Raw genomic sequence first — 17,396 nt, forward strand, 5'->3', positions numbered from 1 at the left:
ATCAGCAGCTGGGGCGCATCCCGTTCGCAGTTTGTAATCAGTGAAGTCCATCAAACCCTCATCTGCCTTGGAACTCAAACATCAGTTTCTGAAATGACACACTCAGAGAAAAAACAAATATTAAAAATCATTATCAACATGTCAATTTCAAAAACATTCATAACTCCTTATTCAACTATCTTACTTCCAGCCACAGCTATAAAGATGTAGGCATAATTATATCAACTCTCAAACAAAATGCCATTATTTTATCATTACTCTTTATTCATTTGTCCCGAAAAGGGAAAGTTAACAAATTAACCATCGTCATCAATCATTAAAGTGTAAAGATTTATTAGCTCAGTCAAATACTATTACTTATTTTATATTGTTTATCATTCCTCTCTTACCATTTTGACAAAAAAAAGAGTCCCATTACGAGGACACATTATGCTCACAGCGCACAGCTCAGCCCCCACCTTTTTTTCTAACCTAGAAACGGGGGAAAGGGGGGGGGGGGAGGAATCTTAACACTATAAATCGCAAAACCTATTTTATCATATTCCCATTAATAAAACAAACGCCACTATCACAACAATATCATCTCACACAAAACAACACCAAACTTAGTTAAAATATTAAAGAAAAACAAACAAAATCCCCATATGCACACTTCTCACTTACAAACCCCCACCTTTTTTAGAAGCTAGGTCACACACTCAAATGCATACGCACACTCTTCAGTCATTATAAAAAAAAATAAACGGTGTTATTCCTTCAATTCGTTGTCTACAAATCTTATAGCATTTAAACTGCAGTTTTATACGGTGATTTCAGTAAACTGGTAACTTTGAACAACCCATCCGTAAACTGCTCCACAAATGCTGGAGTCATTTTAGCATCAAATTCAGCCTTTTTCCATTACCAACAAAGAAAATACAAAAGTCTGACATACCATTTTGTCCAGCGAAAGCTTTGTATACAATCGATCCATAGTTCGTTTTTTCATTGTTCATCGACGCTTTTATTTTTCGCTGAACCGGAAGCGCATTCAGGACAAACCATTCTGTATCCGGGTCGAAATCGCCTCCATTTTTGTTTGTAGTTTTTGTTTACTTCCGGTATCTATCCCACACAAGTAATATTAATATATATCAATACAGTGACGTCTCACTTTTAGTATTAATAGTTCAATATGTTAACACATATGGCCACACACAAACAGACATAAGAATTACGTGACCTCTCGTTTATACACAGCGGTTACCCAATCCCGCTGAGCTAAACTGTTCTCCATACATTGCAAAATTTCTGCAAGGCGCTCATTTTCAAAATAAAATGTCACGTACCATCGAATTTAACCGTAGAACAAAAGGTATTCATACGGAAATCCTGACCCCAAAACTACAAAAGTAGGAACGCCAAAACTGAAATAAAATCTTTCACGTAATCTCTCGATTGCAAATACAGTGATACAAAAATCCAATCATCGCTGTAATCAACCTGGACCCCTTTCTGTTCAATTTCAAACAGGCGCTTTTTCAAAAAACATATTACGTGTAAATAGGACTTTTTCAATAAGAGCCATGAACAAATATGATACTCGTCCCCAATCCGGTCAAAACTGCTTAAAAAACAGAAGCGCGTACCATAATCTTCGCGATACTTAGTAACCAAGAAGGACTTGTTACGTCATCCGGCAAACCCTTTTATATATTATGGTCTAAGGATTCTTCATAGCGTTGACGAAAAACAAAACAAATCAAAAAATTAACCGCTATTTCTTCCTGTACAAAAAAGCTTCATCACTTCGAGTCTGCATTACGTCACCTTCAAATGCACCACTCCACGACGTGTTTAGTTCAATATCGTCGGAATTATCACAACTCACAATAGAACGACATCAAACTACACTCGTTCACACAGATCTCTTTTAAAATTTAGACAATTTTGGAAGACGAAAAAACCAACTGCAGCGGACCAGACAGACAAAACTTCTTCTACGTGGATAAAGATCTCCACTTACCGTAATTTATTTATTTAGGCCTAGAAGTTCCGCCCGTCCTTGAACGCCGCAGCTTGTTCCATGTCAGAATAACACCTTCCGTTTGGTTCAACGGAGGAGACCATTCGTTATAATTCAGCGTCGGCGGTCACCATTTGTTAGAGTAGACAATATTAAGTATTGTACTCTTTGCGTGTTCAATTAACTGAATGGTGAGATTCTGTTGAAGGAGTTCCTTTGCAAAGTTTTTAATTACCAGAAGCTTCTGGTCCACATTGACAAATTCATCCAAGCGATGTCTCTGTTCTGATGTGGCTCCTTCCTCTTGGCTCACATCGCTATTTATTCACAAAGAGGGTTCATAAAAAGGTCAGCCCACAACACACCTGGTCACAACCAAATGAACACAAGAAAATCCCTCTCTCCTCCCTTCTGCAAGTTCAGCAAGTTCCCATAGCTATAAATCAGATTAGAGAGAAACAATCACACATCGGCCCGTCTCCTTCGGAAGAGACAGATACCAGACCCATACACTCCCTTATTTTCTCAGGAGTGTGAGACACAGTAAAATGCTATTCATTTAGCCATACTGAGTTAACTAAATTATAAACGGCTAAAATATAATTTAAAACTGAAAAACAATGTTAATAACTTAACACAAGGTCATGTGACAAACAGTGGCACACCCCGATTTCAAATCCGCAGCTAGCGAGTGCAACATGCACAAACACATGGGACAGACAGGAGATTGATACACAGTGAAAGGTTAGGGAAAATAAAGTAAATTATAGTTAACATTAATCCAACGGCTATAACGTTTCAACAATAATGTTAATCCGACTGCTAGCTAATGCCGGCTAATTTACTAGCTAGTAGCATGGAGCCATAGTAGCCACTTGTTGATGTACTGTAATTGTGTGTCAAGTTTTTTTTTCATTAAAGATGAGAGGAAATTTTATGTGGAATAGTTTTGTGATTGTCCTGACTAAAACTAAACCAAGACGTTGACAGTTTTTGTTGACTAAAACTAGACGAATAAAATTATGTTTTCTTGGACTAAAATAAAGACTAAAATGCTAGATTTGTAGTCGACTAAAAATGGACTAAATCAAACAGGATGAGGTTGACTAACTATAATAAAAACTAACAAGCGTGATTGAAACATGACTAAAACTGAGACTAAATTTACAAATGGCTGATAAACACTAGTATGAATCAAGAAATATTGTTTGGAGGGACTAACTAAATGGTAGCCTTTAGTATACGCAGTATGATTCATTTCCACTCAGTTTTGATCAGTTTTTTGTCACGTCACCCCCCAAAAAATACAACTGTTAAAAAGGCGAGGTTGTATTCCATTTGTGCAGGTATAGCGCCCCCTGATGGTTAGTTTATTAGTGCAAATGTAATTAGGAATCATTTTGGCCATTGCGGTGGTTATCACTCCCATACATCTCCATCAAAAATACACTACTTTTGGCCCTCTTCAGCCAAACACAACATTGTGAACTACATAGACCATCATACTTTGCGGCGCTGAGTCAATAGGAGCACATGACAATCAAGCCTATTTCTACATCATTGCTCTTATGTACAAAAACGCAATATTGTACTTTTTAGCGCCAATATGACCTTATTTAATTTATTTTTTATCACAATATAGTGATAATTATTGTATTTTGAAGTTCATGTTGTAATATTTATCATATAGTGATGTTTGAATATTGTTACATCCCTAATTGTTACATTAATTGAACAAGTTAGGATGATTTGTTTAAAAGAAAAAAAAGTGTATTTAAATGAATGCTTTACTCTTCAAGTTTATTGTTAAACTCAAAAAGTACTATAGAATCGTGGTTAAATTGATGTTTTAGCCCTCAGCTTGAAGACATTTTACTAAAATGAAGAAAAAAAAATAATTTTTTTTTTACTAGAAGCCTCTTTTTTTTTTTTTACGAGAAACCTCTACTGTATAGAGTGGACATAAAAAGTCTACACACCCCTGGTCAAATGTCAGGTTTTGTGAGATAAAGCAAAAAAGCAAAAAAAAAAAACCAAGATAAGAATTTTTTTTCGTGTAGAACTTTTTCATATCCAGTGTATGTATTCTGTGCCAGTTGGAAGACGTCGGCGACATTATTGAGAAGATCCGAGTGGGTCACGACAACAGGGGCTCTAATCCCGGATGGCACCTCGACAGAGTGGAGATCAGACGCCTGCTGAGGAAAGGAAAGGTAGTGGGGGGGGGGGGACTGTCTTTAAACACGGTCCTTAAATTTAATGACAAACTTTGACGACAGGGTTCCGAGACGACCATTTTCCCGTGTGAGCGCTGGTTGGCTAAATCGGAGGATGACGGCGAGACGGTGAGGGAGCTGGTCCCGTCGGACATCATCACAGAGAAACTCCTCAGGGGGGGCACTCTGAAGCGCACCGAAACCGAGGTGGAGGATGCTTTGGAAAGTGAGCTTAAATCCCAAATTGTATTTGTCAATTATTTGACATTTGGCACACATGCACAGAACAGTCAGTATATAAATACGAGCCAGATAAATGAGAATGTTCACATCCAAAAACTAAAATCATCATTTGAGAAAAAGTGTTGACTAATTTGGTCTTGCTGTGCCAGCTCACATGTACCAGGTGTCTGTACGCACTGGTGACATGTACAAAGCGGGGACGGACGCCAACGTCTTCCTCACCGTCTACGGAGACCTCGGAGACACGGGAGAGCGCAAACTGTCCAGATCTGAAAACAACAGGAACAAGTTTGAGAGAGGAGAGGTATTAGGGTGAAGACATGAAAAAAAAAAAAAAGAAGTGGTCGTCACGTTTGAACGCTGTCCGCTTTCTAGGTGGACAAATTCACCATTGAAGCGGTAGACCTGGGCCAAGTGTTTAAGATCCGAATTCGCCACGACAACTCCATGATGGGCGCCGACTGGTACCTGGACCAGGTGGAGGTGCTGGATGTGGACACGGAGGAGGTTTACATGTTCCTGTGTGAGCGCTGGCTGTCCAGGAAAAAGGAGGACAAACGCTTGGAGAGGACATTCTTTGTCAAGGTTTAATAAATGTGGCGGGACAAAAAAAAAAACGGCACACTGAAACGACCCCAATGTTTGCTTTTCAGGGATATGAAGGCGAAAGAAACGCTGATCCAAATTCCAAGAAGATGGCTCAAGCTAAAATGGGTCTGGATAGGAATGCAAACAAGAAGAAGAAGAAGAAAAAGATGGCAGCGGTGGAAGAAGGGCCAAGTAAGGATGAAAAATACATTGTATATATTCCATGGTAGCATTTCGTATACGCAGTACGGTTTATTTCCGCTCAGTTTTGATGCTACTTTGAATAGCGCTCCGTATGAGACTCCACTTTGGTGCTTCAAAAATACTTATTGCATCATTTTCTAATGAGGTGAATTTCCCTAATACAACAATAAATAATTACAATTGTTGTCATTTGTATTTTAATGAGGAAAAATAGCACTGCGTAATATTGTACTTCAGGCTATAGAAACATACAGTAATGACATAATTAGATAGACTTTAAATAATTAAAAAAAAATTGTCACACTGTATCAGTTAAATAGCTGTACGGCTCTAATTTGTGTGCCACATTGGTTAGTTCATTCAAACAGTTGTTAAAAGGGTTGTAGCACTGCTACATGCTATTTAGCATTAGCATTAAGCTAGCGGACTAAGAGACTCAGCTATGTGGTTGTTTTGAATGCACAAAGTTGTAATTCTCTTTATTTGATGACAGTGAACGTCAACTGGGAGTGGCAATAAACAGCTCTAAGCCTCTTTTTTGAAGAATATTTTCTGGCTCAAAAATTCAGCTAACACCTAAATAATGTGTCTTTAGTAACTGTGAATTTCATACACCTTTTTTGACTGTTAGAAGATCATCTTAGTCTTCCGCGTGTTCGTTGTTTTTCGGGTAGAGAGAATGTTGATTTTCTGAATACAGACTGGAGATTGGTGAACGGGTCTTTCGAAGGATTTATTCCTACAGAATATTCCGGACACGAGCGAGTTTACAGAACACAGCTGCAGCTTCTCGCAAGTGTGTAGTTACAGCGGACTCACAACGTTCTTATACTATCTTGAAGGGGCGGTACCACAACGCCCCCTCCAAACAGCCCACCTGGAGTTCACCGGACATGAGATAAGACTTTAAACACATCATTGATTACATTGTTGTGGAAATAGATGAGATCCCAGTCATGACGATAAGACTTTAAACACATCATTGATTACAGACACTTGGCAGAAATTGCGACATCACTCACAAAGACACATCCACAGATAAAAGTTCTACTGAGGAAATGAATAAATTAAAACAGTTATGACTAAATCTGGGCAGAAGACCCTCTTCGTGACTAAACAAAAAAAAAAAGTACCTCCAGTAAGTCTTAAAATGCACAGAAATCCAATTTCAAAATGTATTTTGCATCTGGAGTTTATTTATATCCTCTAATCTAAACATAGCACAAATATCTAATTTCATTATTTTTGTTTTTTTTAAAAGAAGAAGAAGAAAAAAGTGGTTTCTTGTATTTTTTTTAATTTTTTTTTAAAGAAGCTCTAACCAAATATTGTCTTTGCACACAACCAACGAACAAGTGATTTTAATGACATTTAAAGCCCCGAACAAACACGGCTCTTCCCCTTTGTGTGGCTCCTCAGTCATCCCTTATCACTTCACTCTGTCCACTGGACTGGAGCGCGACGCCAGCACCACCGCCAGGGTCTACGTCATCATCCTCGGCCCCGGAGACCTGGAGACGGACCGGCTGTGGCTGGACCTGCCAGACGGGAAGAAATCCTTCCCGGCTGGCAGCATGGAGCATTTTGTGTGCTATGGAACCGACGTGGGAGAGATCAAGCGGGTGGAAGTGAGAATTCTCAAACATCTAAAGATATCCAATAGACATTAGGATTAATATAAATAAAATAAAATCAATAAATAAACTGCATTCAAAGTTTTTGATAACGACCACACAGGTCAAAAATATTGATTTATTGATTTATTTTTTTTACCGTTTTCTTTCTTCTCCTTCCATTCCTCAGCTCGGCCACAACGGCGCCACACCAGAGAGCTGCTGGTTGGTGGACGAGCTGGCGATCGGCGTGCCCACCAAAGGCGTCAAGTACAGCTTCCCGTGCAAGTGCTGGCTGGCCAAAGACAGGGGCGACGGTCTCACCGTCCGACTGTTCAACGCGCTGGACGCCAGCACCATCAGCATCAACCGCAAAGTGAGCGCCGGCCAACACGGCAGCTTGGGCGAAGTGGGCGACGGGCCGGAAAATTCACTTCCTGGTGTTTGTGTAGGTGATTTATTCCGTGGCGGTTGTCACGGGCGACACGCAGTACGCCGGCACGGACACCAACATTTTCCTGACTGTGTTCGGAGCCAATGGAAGCACAGAGGAAGTTCTCCTGCCCAAGAATGAGGACAGGTTAGAAGGAAAAATTACTCTTGTGAAATACTTTGACTGAAACTTTTATTAAGGCATATGATAAATCTTTGAATTTGCTTCCTTTAATGGTTGTTTAGGTTTGAGAGAGGCCAAGAGGACACGTTCACCCAAGAAGTGGACGACATCGCTCCACTAAAGAAGATACGAGTGAGGATCGACGGCAGTGGGAGTCGTCCCGATTGGTTCCTCGACAGGGTAACTTCAAAACGGCCAAATAATATCCCAAAATCATTTTTACCATCAACAGTTTTCTGAGATTTTATTTATTTTTTATTCAGATCCTGTTGCGAAACCTGACCACCGAGGAGGTGTACACGTTCACCTATGAGAACTGGCTGTCGAAGAGCAAAGGTCCCAGAAGGACTCAAGTGTGCGAGCTGGCGGCCACGGTGGACGAGGAGGAGATGGTGGAGAAGACCACCTACGTCATCCAAGTCCAGACCAGTGATGTCATGGGTGAGTCAAACTCATTTCTCAGATATACGGAAACTACATTTGTGGTCATATTTCACGTTTCATATATCAGGTGAAGGTCCATCCATGCATTTTCTCATCCTTCTGAGGATGGTGGGGGAGCTGGAGTCTATCCCAGATGACTTTGGGTGAGAGGCGGGGTGGGGGTGGGGGTGGGGGCTAGTGGTGGTGGGTACGCCCTGGACTGGTTGTCAGCAACAACCATTTATTCACTCCTCGTGCTTGTGATCATAGAAAAGCGCCTTTTCCCTTTTTTTTGTAATGGAGTGTTGTTGTAATACAGATTTTTTTTATTTTCAATTTTTTTTCCGATTTTTTTTTTTGAGATTATTTTTCCGATTTTTTTTTATGAAGTCGACACAAAAAAGTCATTGACACTTCATCAATCACACCGCTTTCTCAAGTCAAGTCAAGTCAAAATAGAGGCACAAAATGGTGCCAGGGAGGGCTGATTTATTTATTTTCACAAATTATGTACTACTGTTATTTCATAATAACAATAATTTCATAACAAATGTGACAAAAAGTTTTGGGGGGGGAAATTGTAAATTAATCATTTATTTCACAACCAGTGCAGTATATTTATTTCATGATTGGGTCATACATTTTCTTTAGGTTTATCATTATTTAATTGGATTTTTCAATGACATTTTTCTATTTAATTATACTTTATATATTGGAATATAATTTATTTGTATTCAATTTCTTTTTTTTTCACGACGTCACGATTCTCCCCATATACATCATCACCTATGAATATATGCACAATTTTTTTTCAATATTAAAAAATATATTTTAGTTTTTTTTAGTGCTGTCAAAGTTAAAGTGTTAATTGATTAATTAATCACAAAAAATGATTACATTCATCATGAATTAACGCAAATTAATCGCACTATTAATTTTGACCATAGATTAGCCTTTAGCGTAACAGGAAATGGCTACGTCATTTTTTTCCCATTTTAAATTATGCAAGTAATTAACTGATTAGAAAAAGAGGAGGATGAGCGTGTGCAGTGGATCGTCCTCATAACATGAAGTGTCAAAATAATTAACATAACCGGTGCTCTTCAAATTTGGCGAGGAAAAAAAATGTTGATAAAAAAGCGATTAATTATTAAGTGATTAATCGTGATTAATCACAATTCTAAGATGTGATTAATCTGATTTAAAAAATTTAATCGGTTGACAGCTCTAGTTTTTTTAATGTGTTTTTTTTAAATTAATTAATGTATGTATTTATTTATTTTTGGATGAGTCAAACCCAGTTTATCATGGAAATAGCTGATTTTTTTTCCCCAGCATTTTTTGGGGGGAATTTTTATTTATTTTTGTATTTGTTTTGGGCTGAACCAAACCCAGTTTTTCATGGAAAAAGCTGATCGTTTTTTCCTTCTTTTTTTTTTGTTAAAAAATATTGTCAATACATTCATCATGGGCATCAATTAATTCATATCCCCACTTTACTAATATTATCATTTTGGCACTAAAAAGTATCAAAATAAGACACCAAATGAAACATTTGCATGTAGATAAACACAAATCTCCTCTTTCCTCTCACTTTTCAGGCGCCGGCACGGACGCCAACGTGTGTCTGATGGCGTTCGGGGAGTTTGGCGACACGGGAACGCTGCCGCTCAAGGAGAGCGCCAACAGGAACAAGTTTGAGCGCAAAACCAGAGACGTGTTCCGCTTCCCTGACATGCTCAGTCTGGGCGAGCTCTCCAAGGTGCGAGTGTGGCACGATAACAAAGGTAATGATGACGTCATCTCGGTTTAACGATAATGATGATTGCTCAATCTCAGTATGAAATGAATGAAAGAAAAAATATTTTTTAAATTTATTTTATTTCATTGCTGCGTTTTTGTTTTTGGTAAAAAGGTGCGGCTCCGGGCTGGCACCTGGACTATATCGACATCAAAGACGAGAGCATGGATCAAACATTCAGGTTCCCGTGTGACCGCTGGTTGGCTAAAAACGAAGACGACGGGCAGATTATCAGGGAGCTGGCATGTGCCAACAACGATGCTGTGGACCTTAGTGACAAAACAAGTCAGTAACTAAAAAAAAAAAAAAAAACACAAACGTGATGACACGAAGAAAACGTCCTGGTGACCGTGTTTATTTGCTTTGGAACAGAATATGAGATTGCCATAACCACCGCAAACACAGAGGACGCATCCACCAATGAAAACGTCTGGATTGTTCTGGAAGGAAGGAAAGCCCGCTCCAAGGAGTTTGTTCTGGAGAATAAGAAGAACAAATTCTCATGGTGGGTCTTTAACTCATTCACTGCCATTGACGGGTATAGACGTCAAAAATTCATTTGAACTATTAGTTAAACATTTTTTCTACTTTTGTTAACTAGAATATGAAAACCTATATTTTTTTATTGTACATTTAGAACAGATATAACATTTGTGATTAATTGTGAGTTAACTAGTGAAGTCATGCGATTAATAACGATTAAAAAAAATTAACGCCTGATGCCCCGGATTTTTAATCATCTTTAAGTCGCGTCACGCGATTAAAATTTTTAACTCATTCACTGCCATTGACGGCTATAGACGTCAAAAATTAATTTGAACTATTTCTATTAGTTTAACATTTTTTTCCACTTTTGTTAACAAGAGTATGAAAACCTAGAAAAAATATTGTACATTTAGAACAGATATAAAATTTGTGATTAATCGTGAGTTAACGAGTGAAGTCATGTGACTAATTAATTAATCGCCTGACGCTCCTAATTTTTAATAGTCTTTTCTTCTTCTTTAAAAAAAGAAGAATATTAATTATTTATTTATTTATTTTTCATAATATTTTCTTCTTCTTTTTTAAAGAAAAGTTTATAAAAATTAGGGGCATCAGGTGATTACATTTTTTTTTATCATCATTAATCGCATGACTTCACTAGTTAACTCACGATTAATCACAAATTTGATATCTGTTCTAAATGTACAATAATTCCCCCCCCCCCTAGGTTTTTATACTCTTGTTAACAAAAGTGGGAAAAAATGTTAAACTAATAGAAATAGTTCAAATGAATTTTTGACGTATATAGCTGTCAATGACAGTGAATGAGTTAATTGTAATTAATCGCATGACTTCAATAGTAAACTCACGATTAATCACACATTTTATATCTGTATTCCTAAAAAAACAAATCTAGGTTTTTATACTCTTGTTAACAAAAGTGGGAAAAAATGTTAAACTAATAGAAATAGTTCAAATGAATTTTTGACATATATAGCCGTCAATGACAGTGAATGAGTTAATTGTAATTAATCGCATGACTTCAATAGTTAACTCACGATTAATCACACATTTTATATCTGTATTCCTAAAAAAACAAATCTAGGTTTTCATACTCTTGTTAACCAAAGTGGGAAAAAAATGTTAAACTAATAGAAATAGTTCAAATGAATTTTTGACGTCTATAGCCGTCAATGGCAGTGAATGAGTTAAACAGAAACCTTAAACAATCAGCCATGAATCGCACTTATTTGAATTTTGGGTCTTATTTGACAAGCGGCGCCACTTCCACCTTCGAGTTCTCGTCCAAGCACTTGGGCGAGATCGCTGGCATCTGCATCGGACACGTCACCAAAGACGGAAAGAAGGTGAAGAGTGAATCCTGCTGGCACGTGGCCGAGGTGACGGTGACCGAAAAAGAGCTGGGAAACAAGTAAGTCACATCGCTTCATTCATTCGTGTCAAATGCACCTTCACGCAGTCTCATGACATCGAATGCAAGTGCTGGAACGCAAATTCTGCATTTTCAAAGATAATCATGTTCACTTTTTCAATTACAAATCGAGCTTTGGTTGATTGGTTGGTTGTTTGGCTTATGGGTTGGGCTGGTGTTACAGTCTGCTTGCATTGGAGCCTGGTTGGACAGTAGCCCACCAGATATTTCAGATTGAACTGTTTGGTCTCAGCAGTTTAGTTAGTTAGTTTTTTGTTTTGTTTTTAGTAAACCCCCAAAAATCTGTAAAAATGTTAATAAACCTCCAATATAATTTTCCACAAAAAGCAGGGGGGTTCTCCCCCTAAAAAAAGCCCCAAACAAGCAAAAAACAATTTTTAAGTGAAAATATACATTTTTTAAATTGCGAATAAGTGAATTTGTGGGTGCCGCGACGGAACTATGTGGGGGTCCACTGGATTAGAGTAAAAATGTTATCTAAAAAAAAAAATTAAAAAAAAGTTTTAATATATATTTTTAATTTTCACGCAAAAAAATCCACCGTCATTACGCCCCACCTCCCCCCAAATTTTTTTAAATATTTTTTCTCCCAAAATAATAGTTTTTTCAACAACAAAATGGGGGGATTATTTTTATTTGGGGTGAGAAAAAAAAATACATTAAACTTTTTTGGGGATACAATTAGCTTCTTTTTTTTATTACATTTTTTATGCCCCCCCATGTTTTCTTATTTTTTTTCTTTCCATTTTAAAAATTAAAATATTTTTTTTTTGGGGGGGGGGGCAACTGGAGGGTGATTAATATTCAGTGAATATTCATTTTTAACATCCTTGCTGGTAGCCTGTGCTTAATTTCCAAACAGAAAAAAAAATCAGAATGTTTGTTCCAGCTCTTGTACACACTAAAAACAGTTGGTAACCCAATTATGGATAGTTTAAAAAAAAAGGACTAATCCACTTTATGGGTCAATTTGACGCAACTTTCTGGGTTCTTTTATACAAAATGACCCAATTTTTTGACCCAAGTAAAGGATCTGACCAATATTTATGAGTTGTTTTACACTAAAAGACCCATTCCTTGATACAAAGTAGAGGATCGGTCCATTTTTGACCCGTTGTTGGGTTATTTTTGACCCGTTGTTGGGTTATTTTTGACCCAACTGTTTTTAAAGTGTATCACATGCCATGAAGATTGCACAGGTGTACCTAATGAAGTGTCCAGTGAAGCAGCCACCAAACTCGCATCCCTCAGGTATTTCTTCCAATGCGACGCCCGAGTGCCCCTGGCGTCCAAAAAGGATCAGTTCCAGACCTTCGAGTGCTACAAGTCGATGGAGAGCTTCGCCAGCAAAGTGCGCAACCTGGTGCCCGTCAAGTACGAGATCATCGTGATCACCGGCGACGTGAAGGACGCCGGCACAGACTCCAACGTCCACATCACCGTCTACGGCGTCAACGGCGACTCGGGCCGGCGTCACCTTCGCAAGAAGTTCCGCAACCTGTTCGAGCGAGGCCGCACGGACCGCTTCGTGGTGGAGATGCTGGACCTTGGCGAGCTGCTCCGAATCAAGGTGGAGCACGACAACAGCGGAATCAACCACGGATGGTTTCTGGAGTGCGTGGAGGTCACCAACACGGCCAACTCGGTCACCACCATCTTTCAGTGCGCCAAGTGGCTGGACAAGGGCAAGGCTGACGGCCGCACAGAGAGGGTTCTCTACCCCAAGTACTAGATACCTTCATAAAAAGTCTGCACACCCCCTATTCATATGCCACATTTTGTGTTTTTTTTTATTTTTAAGACCAAGATTTCAAACCTTTTCTAATGTAAACAATAACCTGTACAACAACTCAATTGAAACAAACTCATTCATTACCATTGACGGCTATAGACGTAAAAAATGTATTTGAACTATTTCTATTAGTTTAACATTTTTTTCCCACTTTTGTTAACAAGAGTATAAAAAAACTAGAATTTGTGGGTTTTTTTTAGAAATACGGATATAAAATGTGTGATTAATCGTGAGTTAACTATTGAAGTCATGCGATTAATTACAATTAAAAATTCTAATTGCCTGACGTGACTTAAAGATTATTAAAAATTCGGGGCGTCAGGGGATAATTTTTTTTTAATCGTAATTAATCGCATGACTTCACTAGTTAACTCACAATTAATAACACATTTTATATCGGTTCTAAATGTACAATAAGAAAATATATAGGTTTTCATACTCTTGTTAACAAAAGTAGAAAAATGTGAAACTAATAGAAATAGTTCAAATGAATTTTTGACGTCTATAGCCGTCAATGGCAGTGAATGAGTTAAAAAAAAATCATTACATTTTTTAATCCTAATTAATCGCATGACTTCACTAGTTAACTCACGATTAATCACAAATTTGCAAAATTTCAGCACACACCTGCCACCATTTTAAATTAAATATAAAGTTCAGATGTGTCAGTAGGCATTTCCTGACATTTTTTTTCACATATTTGCAACTATTCATATTTGCTTCCATCTTGATTTAAGCCTGGTTCACACGGCAGGAGAATCTCCCCTTCAGACAATGGTAAAGACGCGCCGACATGCAAACGATAATCTTAACAGATAAAAATCCCAATATCGGGGATATTCAACATGTTGGATTGTTTTGGCCTGACTTCGCTCGATGGTCAGTGTGAATGAAACTTTTAAACATCATTAACGCGTTATTATTCAATTTGTTTCTTTTCTGGAAGTCTTGATTTTATTTATTTTTAATTACATTAAATCCCAACATCCTTGGCTGAGTTAATAAACTTCCCTGCTTAGCCTAAATTTTAAACTTGTGCCAACATGCAACAGGACAATGATCTGATCTGTATGTTATTTTTTTTTTATTGACAGCAAATATCAGACATTTCGATTTTTGGTTTTCTAACAGCATTTAGAAGAATGGTGTCACATTCATTTTTTTTTTTTGCAAGTTTCATTTATATGCAAAGCCAGAAAAACTGGAAAAATTCACTTCAACAATAAATTGTTAAAACAAAACTTTTATATTTTATTAGGCTGTGTATATTGTTTTACTTTTTTTTTTTTGGTAAGTCAGGGTTTGTCAATAAATGTTTGGCGGAGGATGCTTTTAAAAACTGTCATTTTGTGCTGCTATGAATAAATGCGTCAGAAAAGGTGCATTTGTTGTCAGCATTTTAGGCGTTTTATTTGAAAAACACATAGAAAAAGATCATATACAAGACAATAAATAAAAAAGAGACAGAACAGTTTGGGTTAAGCTATGCAACTTTTTGCATTGTCATTAGTAATAAATACAGTACAAAAATCCACCCAGAGTGAATCTAAAGGTTCTTTTTTTTTTTTGTCTCCACAATATTCATCACTGATCAATGTTATTCTTCATTATGCTTTAGCTATTGCTTTCATATTATTGATGATACATACTTCTACTTCTCTATAAAATACTCAAGATCATAAAACATTGCGCGGTTACAGCAAAACAGCAGTGTGTTGTACAAAGATGGCCACTTCCCTTTTTCACTGGCAGGTTAATAATAATAATCATAATCCACGTTTGTTGTTGTTGTTGTTTTTTGTCATTTTTTTCTCATTGTTGTTCACTGTCAGCAGCAAAGAAAGGAATATTCAAGAAGGTATACAGCATCATATGAAAGACATCTAAACAAGAGCTACTCCCACATACACATAGGAAAACCTGAGAAGGACATGCATTGAAAAAGCTTGTGCTTTCAAAGTTCTACTGTTTCGTCGGCTGGACTTCATTTAATACCATGGCTACGCTCCGCTTGGCTCGGAAGCAACACACAGGGCGGGGGGGGTGAGGGTGTGGGGGGGGGGGTTGGGGTTCACCCTGGGCTAAGGCCAGTGAGAGCACACAAAGTCATTCAAAAACGCTAAACAAACAAAAAAATTAAATCAACAATAATAATAATAATAATAATAAATAGTCAAGACCAGCCAGCAAGCTTCATTCAAATCCAATATTTAGTTTTCCCTTTTTTTTTTTATCTCCAAAATAATGATTAGTATCGAGAGGAAAAGCACACTGAAAAGTTAGCTTATTACATCCGCACTCCATTTATAGTTGTGTTGTTGTTTTTAAATATATATTTGTCAATAATGGCTCAAGTTAGCATGTTTAAGTAAGTAAAATACAATCCCAAGCACACCAAGCGGAAAAACAGCCAGCAATACAAAGGAGCAACACGTGGCCTCGGGATCCAGATGTGAGTGTCAGCAACGTGGAGTCAAAAAAACGATTGATTACCGAGCAGCATCGTATGGCAAAAAAAGAGCGATTACTAAGACAAAAACGTGTCTCCGATCAATCAAAAGCAGGGGAAGCTAAAGGGAATGTCATCTCGATCAACAGCACCATGCTGGCTTCAAAAGTTTCTTTTTTTTGGGAGGGGGGGGGATAATTAAAACAAATTATAATCACACAGACGGCATGCAGAAGCATCCCCACCGACCCAATGCATAATGAGGTATTCTTTTTTTGTCATATTTTTGTCTTATTTTAAATAAATATATCCATTAAATTGCAAAGTTATGAGACATTAAATATTCCACCACGATAGCTAGCTAGCTACAGTTAGTAATAAATAATGATTGTTAAATACTTAAGGCATCTTTAAATCACAGCATTCTATGTGAACTAGCAGAACCTCCCGTTATTTCAGCGCTTTTTTTTTGTTTTGTTTTGTTTGGATGGAGGTCTCACATGAGAGGAAAAGAAAAACACAATCAAGTTATTCTCCGATGACGACCAAGCAGTGCTAGCGCCACGCTGAGGGGGAAAGCAACAAGTCCAATCATAGGAATAATGAAAGCATTTTGAGAGGGACAAAAAGTCGTAATTTCATTTTTAAAAATTATTTTGTGCTCGCATATAAACTTCATGGCCACTTCATATTACAAAACAAGTGCATAATGCACTCAAAAATAACCCAAATATGGGTCAAAAATAGACTTATCCTTATTAATTGGGTTACTTTTGACCCAACTGTTTTTAGAGTGTGACGTCTTAAGACGCCTTGTATGTCCTGTTAACTCATTCACTGCCATTGACGGCTATAGACGTCAAAAATTCATTTGAACTATTTCGATTAGTTTAACATTTTCTCCACTTTTGTTGACAAAAGTATGGAAACCTAGAAAAAAATATATTGTACATTTAGAGCAGATATAAGATGTTTGATTAATCGTGAGTTAACTATTGAAGTCATGCGATTAATAACAACTTAAAATTTTAATCGCCTGACGCGACTTAAAAATTATAAAAAACTCGGGGCGTCAGGCGATTAGATTTTTTAATCGTATGACTTCACTAGTTAACTCATAATTAATAAAAAAAAATTCAAATCTGTTTTAAATGTACAATAAAAAATAGGTTTTCATACTCTTGTTAACAAAAGTAGAAAAAAATGTTAAACTAATAGAAATAGTTCAAATTAATTTTTGACGTCTGTAGCCATCAACGGCAGTGAATGAGTTAAGAATGAAGCCATAATATGACAAAAAATTGGGAACTTAAAAATAGTCCTCATTTTGTGCAAAAAAACACACTATAACACTAAAACATAATGTTACAGTTTAAAAAAAATAAGAAGAAAGAAAGTGTAATATTGTCAAATAAATTGCAATTTAAAGCAAATAAAGACGTAGCATAGCAAAAACAAAACAAAAAAAGTAAAAATTTTGATATATTTTTTTAGAAACCTTGTAGAT

At 37.2% G+C, this 17,396-nt stretch overlaps 1 protein-coding gene across 1 annotated transcript in view; it reads left to right on the forward strand.

The window, feature by feature from the left end:
- LOC147173600 (lipoxygenase homology domain-containing protein 1-like) overlaps window positions 1–13,710 on the forward strand; it is a 31,676-nt gene extending 17,966 nt beyond the window's left edge. Inside the window, exons 29-43 of the mRNA XM_086077056.1 lie at window positions 4,102–4,218; window positions 4,285–4,447; window positions 4,614–4,768; window positions 4,840–5,049; window positions 5,118–5,244; window positions 6,676–6,884; window positions 7,060–7,245; window positions 7,322–7,449; window positions 7,548–7,665; window positions 7,749–7,926; window positions 9,510–9,695; window positions 9,824–9,994; window positions 10,082–10,214; window positions 11,472–11,627; window positions 12,900–13,710. Of these exons, the coding sequence (XP_085933182.1) occupies window positions 4,102–4,218; window positions 4,285–4,447; window positions 4,614–4,768; window positions 4,840–5,049; window positions 5,118–5,244; window positions 6,676–6,884; window positions 7,060–7,245; window positions 7,322–7,449; window positions 7,548–7,665; window positions 7,749–7,926; window positions 9,510–9,695; window positions 9,824–9,994; window positions 10,082–10,214; window positions 11,472–11,627; window positions 12,900–13,380 (2,718 nt within the window). The 3' untranslated portion in view covers window positions 13,381–13,710. The remainder of the gene's footprint in view (window positions 1–4,101; window positions 4,219–4,284; window positions 4,448–4,613; window positions 4,769–4,839; window positions 5,050–5,117; window positions 5,245–6,675; window positions 6,885–7,059; window positions 7,246–7,321; window positions 7,450–7,547; window positions 7,666–7,748; window positions 7,927–9,509; window positions 9,696–9,823; window positions 9,995–10,081; window positions 10,215–11,471; window positions 11,628–12,899) is intronic.
- The last annotated feature ends 3,686 nt before the right edge of the window (window positions 13,711–17,396 follow it).

Source organism: Leptonotus elevatus, chromosome 5 (assembly GCF_054856555.1).
Source record: "Leptonotus elevatus isolate MCC_2025b chromosome 5, RoL_Lele_1.0, whole genome shotgun sequence".
NCBI classification, from domain to species: domain Eukaryota; kingdom Metazoa; phylum Chordata; class Actinopteri; order Syngnathiformes; family Syngnathidae; genus Leptonotus; species Leptonotus elevatus.